This window comes from Archocentrus centrarchus, chromosome 10, assembly GCF_007364275.1.
Source record: "Archocentrus centrarchus isolate MPI-CPG fArcCen1 chromosome 10, fArcCen1, whole genome shotgun sequence".
Taxonomy (NCBI): Eukaryota; Metazoa; Chordata; class Actinopteri; order Cichliformes; family Cichlidae; genus Archocentrus; species Archocentrus centrarchus.
The window spans coordinates 27697230-27705974 of record NC_044355.1 but is presented as its reverse complement, the minus strand read 5'-3'; the positions used below and the strand labels follow the sequence as shown (position 1 = coordinate 27705974).

At 39.1% G+C, this 8745-nt stretch overlaps 1 protein-coding gene across 1 annotated transcript; it reads right to left on the bottom strand.

Annotated features, from left to right (window-relative positions):
* Nucleotides 1–2900: 2900 nt before the first annotated feature.
* On the bottom strand, nt 2901–8295 carry LOC115787432 (uncharacterized). Its single transcript, XM_030740138.1, has 7 exons — nt 8221–8295; nt 7707–7772; nt 5589–7531; nt 5431–5496; nt 5198–5341; nt 3245–3307; nt 2901–3132 (listed from the first exon to the last, which is right to left on the bottom strand). Exons 3-5 carry the CDS (start codon nt 7383–7385, stop codon nt 5285–5287), a joined length of 1920 nt encoding a protein of 639 aa, XP_030595998.1. The 5' UTR covers nt 7386–7531; nt 7707–7772; nt 8221–8295; the 3' UTR covers nt 2901–3132; nt 3245–3307; nt 5198–5284.
* Nucleotides 8296–8745: the final 450 nt, after the last annotated feature.

Sequence of the window (8745 nt, the reverse complement as noted above, 5' to 3'; positions counted from 1 at the left end):
TAAGTCATATTTTGCTTTAGTGGCATACATTACACACAGTAACACAGCAAGTCAACGGTACCACTCATCCCCTCATACCACCACAAGAAAACTTCTTCATGTCGTCTGTCGCACAACCTCATCTCCTCAGCCGTCCTGAAGCAAATTTTTGTTTTCCAATGGGTAAAAACACTCTCTGACATAAACATATCCTTATTTACCCACCTGCCTTATATATGTCCTTTAAATAAACCTGTGCAAATCACAGATGATGACCACCTTCATTTCCACGTGCTTCACTGATGCGCACACGTTTTGACAGGTTTAAAATAGGCTTCTGCAATAAATACGTGTTACCTATACAACCAGATTTATTCAACCACATGTTTACTCACTTACAGAAAGCTTCAGCTGTGAATCAGTCAGTGTGTGCCAGCCTACTAATATGACGAATTATAAAGTTACAATTATAGCACATTGCCTTTGATGGTTCCCACTTTGAGAGCCAGCATAGGCAGAGTATATAATTTAATCAATTGTTTCCAGGTCAACTTATCTGTTTCCGAGTCGCTGTAATTACTGGCCTCTGGACATGCACTGTCACATCCTAATAAGAAGTGGCATGAGAATAGAAGGAGGCAAATTGCCCACATTACCCCACAAGTCTAGTTAGTTTAATTGAGGCCGGACAGGAAAGCGTCTGTTAAGTAACTGAACTGTCTAAACAGCAAGATTTAATTCCCCTGCACTGGGGGACATGCCCATAATGTTGTATGGAGCTGATCCACTGAATGAGAAGCTAGCTAGCTTCAAATACATTATCTGATGGTTGGAAAAGTTTGAGAAAAGCTTTATTTAGCACTGCAGTCACCAAAGGGGTCATCTTGACTCCACTGGTATTTTAAAATCATGTAACTCTATGAAGATAAAACCCCATCATATCTTATTTTATGACTTTATATAAAATGACTTTAGGCATCTTATGGTGAATTTTGGGTGTGTGGGATAAAAATGACAAAAAAAAAATTACAACTATTTATACCTAGATCTGCAGAGGAAGTTATTTTGACCCCCCATTGATTTGTAAAACAACACACCTGATTGATGATGGATGATTGAAGGACTGGGCTGCTGGCTGTGCAGCGCAGTTGGGGGGGGGGGATCCAGAGCAGAGGAGATGAATAAGATGAGCTTCAGACCTGAGAATCACAGCTGAGGAGAGACACGCTGCTGAAGAGGAGGTGGATGTGTAGTGTTTGATCAATTTAAACTGTTTTACTTTGGCAATAATTAATTTATTCCAATAAAACATCCACTATCCAAATTTCATTTTTAACTTTTTCATAATGTTCTTCTCAAGTAAATACACTTATTTAGAAGTGTGTTTTAGTGTTATTTGTTGTACCCTAGATTCAAAAAATATATTTTACCATGTTTTTCTGTAATGAAATAATCTAAATCATTTGTAAAACTATTGAAATCCCTAAAACTTCACCTTAAATACTGATTGTGTTAAATGTTACAGCACCCTGACTGCCATTAGGTAATAAAATCCTTGGACCCACTGTCAGACCCTACACTGGCGCAGTGGGTCCTGGGCTTCTCCTGGTGCACAACAACGCCCGGCCTCATGTGGCGAAAGTTCATGAAGAATGAAGAAATGAAGAAATTGATATCGCTGACTGGCCCCCACGCTTGTCTGATCTAAATCCAACAGAACACCTCTGGGACATTATCTGCGTCCTTAACATGACCGAGCAGATAAACAAACAAAACAAACCTAAATGTTGTCCATGTTTTTGACAAAAATTTTGTTTACTGAAATTTCCCACGTGAACTTGTGAAAAAAGCAAAGTTTTTAGCTTCATTCTTAGCTTAGCCATAATTGCTCTTCTCCAGCTGCAGTTTGTACCACATACAGATACACTAAGATCCACTCCAACAAGATTGTATCCATAAACCCACGTGTCCGCCTTGTAATTCCAGTATGACTTCTTGCCTTGTTACAGTATCTCATGCAGTCTTATCTCTGCATCCACATGTTCTCTGGCTCTCTCTGGAATCATTGGCTGTCTGTCAAATGATACAAAACCCAGGGATCACACACACACACACACACACACACACATACGTGTTTTCGTGAAATATAAGGACGTATGACAAAAATAGGACAAATGGGAACGTGCCTTTCCAAAGGTTCTAGAGGCCTGAGAATCAAATGGTTTTTGACCCATGCTCTCAGGAAAGCAGTCATCTATTTAGATTTTAGCTAAAGCCATATTTTGGTCAAACCTGATTTTTATGCGACTTATGGGGACATTGTCAGGTTTATGTGACTTATGAGGACTATAACCTCTCACACAGTTATTTCATGTCTAAGTGAATTGTAAGACCCAGAGATACACACAATTTTTTCGAGTATACGTGACTTATGGAGACCAGATAACTACAGTGTCAGTATTTGCAAGATGGCCTGTTTGAAATATCTGCATAAGAAGCATAGCTGTATATTCATCACACTCGCCAGTCAAGTAACATTTGAAATAAATCAGATATTTGTTATTAGAAGATAGTAAATCTGAGCTGTTCTGGGACTTAAAAGAGACATAGTCTAAGAATATGGTAAGTCTATTGTTTAATCGTTATTGTACGGCATTTATGAATGTTGTAGATGGCATTCATGTGGAAAGGGAGGAAAAAAAACAAAAAAACTGACTTTCTTGAGTTTTTCCTTTTTTTAATTGCTGGTAACAAAAGTAAACTGAAACAATAAGGTTTCTTGAACATTGTGCTATTTTAAAAAAAAGATAAATAAAATTACATGAACAACTAAATAAAGAACTGACAAAACTGAGCACCTTACAAAAGCAGAGAATGAAAATAAAATCTCCTACCACTGATAAAATTGCACCAGAGTCAAGTTTAGGAGTTTATAGTTCTATTTATTCATCCTCCTTTTTAATGCTACGATTCTGTTGTGTATGTAGTATTTTATTCCAGCCCAGTCTCTGTCTTTTAGAGCTACTGGTTCTGCCTGAAGGCAGGCATCACAGTCCCTTTTACCTGGTACCTTGCACCTTGTTATGAAATGTAACATATGCCGTTCGACAGCCTTCACTTCATCATCTGTCCACTTGCTTCTCACCTTCCCAGCTGTCATATATGCAAACAAAATAAAATGTCTTTACTGAAGAATAATGATGATGAAAAATGTTTAATATAAGATAATCTAGATAGAAATGTGAATATAAAATGCTCTTTTTACCTTGCTTTTCATTGGAGCATTTCAAAGATGTACCCACAATAATTGCTGTGTCCTGCTGTGAATCTGAAAAGATGGAATATGTATCATAATAAATATACACATCTTTAAAAAGAATACTATTTTCATAACACAGGGGATATAAAAAGTCTACACACCCCTGTTTCAAATGCCAGGTTTTCATTATGTATTTAAAAAAAAAAAAAATCACATCCAGATAAATAATTTCACAACTTTTTCCACCTGTAATGTGACCTATAACCTGTACAACGCAACTGAAAAAACAAATCTTTCAGGGAGGTGAAGTTAAAAACACCTGAGATAATGTGGTTTTATAAGTGTGCTCACCCTTTTATAACTGGGGATGTGGCTGTGTTCAGATTTAACCGTTTACATTCAAACTCATGTTAAAATTGGAGTCAGCACACACCTGTCACCAATTAAAATGCCTCTGATCAACCCAAAACAAAGTTCAGCTGTTCTAGTAGGCTTTTCCTGACATTTGTGTAGCCACATCTTCCAGTGCAAGCCATGGTCCGCAGAGAGCTTCCAAAGCATCAGAGGGATCTCATTATTCAAAGATATCAGTCAGGTGAAAGCTACAAAAGAATTTCCAAGGAATTAAATATACCATGGAATACAGTGAGGACTGTCATCATCAAGTGGAGAAAATATGGCACAACAGTGACATTACCAAGTACAGGACGTCCGTCCAAAGTTGATAAGATGAGAAGAAAACTGGTCAGGGAGGCTGCCAAGACACCAGCAGCAACGTTGAAGGAGCTGCAGGAATTTCTGACAAGTACTGGCTGTGCACTACGTGTGACAACACTCTCCCATCTTCTTCATATGTCTGGGCTATGGGGTAGGTACAAAGAAAAACATCCAAGCCCAGCTTAATTTTGCAAAAAGACATCTGAAATCTCCTAAACGCACGTGGGAAAATGTGTTATGGTCAGATGAAAACAAGGTTGAACTTTTCCAAAAGGTATGTTTGGCGCAAAAACACTGCTCATCACCAAAAGAACACCATACCTACAGTGAAGCATGGTGGTAGCAGCATCATGCTTTGGGGCTGTTTTACTTCAGCTGGAACTGGGGCCTTAGTCAGGGTGGAGGGAATTATGAACAGTTCCAAATAGCAGTCAGTATTGGCACAAAACCTTCGGCCTTCCGTTAGAAAGCTGAAGAGGAACTTCATCTTTCAGCACGACAATGACCCAAAGAACACATTTAAATCAACAAAAGAATGGCTTCACCGGAAAAAGACTGAGGCTTTGGAATGGTCCAGCCAGAGTCCAGGCCTGAATCCCATCGTACATCTGTGGGGTGACCTGAAGAGGGCTGTGCACAGGCAATGCCCTCACAATCTGTCAGATTTGGAGTGGTTTTGCAAAGAGTGGGCAAATATTGCCACATTAAGATGTGGCACGCTGATAGGCTCCTACCCAAAAAGACTGACTGCTGTAATAAAAGCCAAAGGTGCTGCAACAAAGTATTAGTTTAAGGGTGTGCATATTTATGCAACCAGGTTATTTAAAGTTTTTTATTTATATTTGTCCCCTTTAAGGGCTTCAGTTTATTTTTCAATTGCATTGTATAGGGTTACTTTTTTGACATTTCACTAACTCCTCTTAATTGGAGAGGAAAGCGAAATGTCAAAAAAGTAACTTAAAGGGCCAAATTGTTGATTGATTTTTTACATCAAATCGTGGACCGGAAGTAAGGGGCGGGGCCGGATGCGGCCCACGGGCCGCAACTTTAAGACCCCTGGTATAGGTTATAGGTCACATTAAAGGTGGAAAAAGTTGTGAAATTATTTGTCTTGCTGTCATTTTTTTTACATCATGAAAACCTGGCATTTGAAAAGAGGTGTGTAGACTTTTTATATCCACTGTACGTTCACTTATTTTATTCACTGCATTCACCATATTTGGGTGTATTTCATATTTTCACCTGTTGGTTCAGTGCTGACGATGCTTTTTGTCGACGTGCCTTCCAAGTGGTCCAACATGACTGAATCTGAAGTGGCCTCCATGTTGCTCAATGTGGTTGAGTCAGGTAGGTGCTTTGGGTCCCCAGAAGTCTCAGTTCTTGAACCTTGGAAACGTAACAATTAAGTAAAGTATCTATACAACATGTCCTCTGAGAACTTTGTTATTAAAACATACTGAAAAAGCCACAACAACCTCTCTGCTGATGCAGGTCAGGAATGGTTTCTTCATCAGAATCGTCGTCAGTCGTGGCAACCTTATCTGGTTGGGTAAAAATAGTCAGGACAAATTATTAAAATTAAAGGCCAAACACATGTTACATATGAATCTTTGTAACTGATGTTTCATATTACCATCAGGATGTATGTCAATGTCATCCAGTCCTTTCCCCTGCAGGTCAGACAGTTTCCCTTTTCCATTGCTATCAACAGTTTACTGACTTTTGCCAGCTGTATGGTACTCTCTGGAAGCCGGTAGAACTCTCGGTGGATCCGGACATCGTGTCCAAGAAAGGTAGCAAGCTGATCCATTTCATTTTCTTTTAGATTTAGTACTGTGGATAAAGTGGCAACTTGCTTCCGCAATCTTGTTGACGTGAGTGCCTCTGGGTTCTTTGCACCACATTGCTTTGCATACTTGCGAAGGCAGTCAGAGCCTCTGTAATGGGAAAGTGCACCTGGACGTGCAAATAAGTATACATTCTCTGTGGGGACTTGACACTTACTCCTGTTTTCCATGAGGAGGTTCATTGCTATGATCATGTCAGGTGTGAGAAGCACAGGCACCATTCTTGACCTTTTACCACGAATCTCAACTCTATCAAAGTACTTTGCAAGCTTCCTCTCCAACTCATTGAGGCACATCATAATGTCGGGGTTCAGCTCTGTGCAATTCCGGGATGTAAAAGCCTGGACCTCCATTTTTGAAACTTCCCCCTGCCGTTTTCTGTTAAATAGTACTACTTGTGTCAAAGTTACTTTAGCAAGACTTCCAAAGTTTGTGTTGTTAGGTTTTTCCTCCACATCCTTCATGCATTTAGCACACTCAGCAGCAAGAAACTGGTGCAGCAGCGACACATCCTGTGTAAATGGCAAAAGCTGGGGTTTATTCCATTTGGCTTGTTGAAGCGTGCCCAATGCAGCAGCTGAAATTGACTCTGCCCATTTTTTCTGATACAGAGTGGCAAATTGCTCGGCTGACTTGGCAACATCATGGCGATGTGCAATGATAGCACTGCACTGTACAATTCCTGCAAGTTTGGCTAAACTGTGCCCCAATTTTAGAGCCAAGGATGGGACTTTATATGAGTTGCTTTTCAAGTCATAACCAGCAACAGCTCTGACAGCTTGTATCACATGAGGAAAGTTGCTGGGCATAACAAGGTCTTCTGTCCTCTTCAGAGGTGTTTTAGCTCTAGCTTCTATCAACAGCCTTGCTATCTCTCTCATTTTCTGGCGAATGTAATCATTCCTTCTTTCATGCGGTTTCCTGCTGTTGTACAGTGACTCACCAAGGGAAAGAATGTCTCTTTCACTTTTTACAACCAAGGAAATGCCATCCTGGTTCATTTCACAAGCAATCTTCCAAACAGCTTCATGAACTTGATTGGGTTTTGGCAAGTCAAGATGTATCCGCTTTCGTCCAGTGAGAGAGTCTCCTTCAACAGGCTTCTGGGGGCACCTTCTCACATGTCTCCAAAGGCTTTCTCTTGCATATAGCCCTTGACAAAATTTGCAATGACGGTAGTCCTCAGATTGTTTTTCTATAGTGGGTCTTCGACAAGCAACAAATGCTCCAGTACCTTGGACTGCCACAGAAGCATTATGTTCAAAGTTTCCCCTCTTTTTAAGACACCGTAACAGCTCTCTTCTGTTGTGGGAACCTTTAGCGAAACTGAAAGCCATTGTTACATCAGGCTGGTTACCGTGTGCGCTTTCGAGGTGTCTTGCCAATTTAGAAATGGGTTTTTTACAATACAGACAATATTGCTTCTTGTTGTACTTGCTCTTCCTTCCTGTTTTTGGCAATGCTGTGACTTTTACGGAGCTGTTATTGTGCGACATGCTCTCTGTTGAATCGGCACTGCAACTTATCACTGAAGAACTATGAGAACCAGTGATTTCCACACTGTGTGCTGTAGCCATCCCCATGAAATGTCAGACAGTTTTTTGGGAGAATTGTCTGTCACTCTCAGTTCCTTACTTTGAACACTTGTGTCTGAAGAGTTGTCACTTGAGTCTGGAACATAGTCAACATCTTCATAATCTGTGTTATCTGAAAACTCGGGATCAGAAATCTGAGGAAATAGAAAACGGCATTAAAGAGCTATAGTATCATTTTCCCTAAAGAGCCATAAAATGTGCATAAGTGACTTTTGAAAAAGTGATAATTTTAAATACACAGTTAAAAATAACATTTGATTTCCTTAATGCATTTTTTGTTTCTCTATTTAACAACTGTGTCATAATTACCTGGTCATTAAAGCGTGAGTAGTTTCCATCATGAAATTCACCATCATCAACTTCAGCATGTCCAACCTTTTAAAACCATTATTAATTATTAAAATTTATTGAATAGAGGTTTCATGCCCAGTTAGATTAGGTTTTAAATTATGAAATAATACTCCTAACACCAAGACAAGCTGCTTCACTTATTATGACTAGTGGGAGAGAAGTCTCTACAGTGCAACACTTCTCAGTGTACGATGTGATATTGTAGACTGTGTAAACAGGAGACCAAAACATAACATCTTGTCTTATGGCTCACCTACTGCATAAAATTAAAATGAAATATTTTAGGAGAAAAAAAAAAATCAGTGGCAGCAGTCCTTCAATTATGTACATAAACTAGAAACAATGAGTAAATGAGAGAAATTCACCTATTTTTGTAGGCCTCTGGATATTCTAAAACTCTAAATAAACATCCTGAACATAATTGATTGCATATAATGAAAAGATTGTGTTTCGGCTTATATTAAATACTCACATTCATTCTGGTGGATAGAGTCAAAGTTCTCTGCCTTTCTCTCTCTAATATTTTCATCTTAGCGTCATCATAACGGTTCTCACACTGATCATGATGTCGTTTTAGATTTTGTAGACAGCGTATTGCGCTAAGCTGTAACAAAAAAAATAATCCAAGAATCAAAAGTAAACAACGACGGCTCACCATTATATTCTGTATTACTGTTCTCACTCAGTAATGACCGAGTGAAAATAACATGAACTATTTTTTTTAAAAAAGAAGAATGTAGCTGTCTCACCTGTTCTCCAGTTACTTGTCCCACTAAAAGGCACAAAAGCAGAGGTCTGGTCAACCTAAAAAGGACAAGAAATTTTAATGAAAGTTTTAGCCAAGATAATCTGAAACAGGTTATGGCAATTCTAAACAAAAATGTATAGAACTACAAAAGATCTAAAATTGAACGATAGCTTAAGCTTAATATGAACAAGGATCGGGGCTTATACTAGACCGGTTACATCCCCAGATGTTGTCTAGGATATGGGGGAA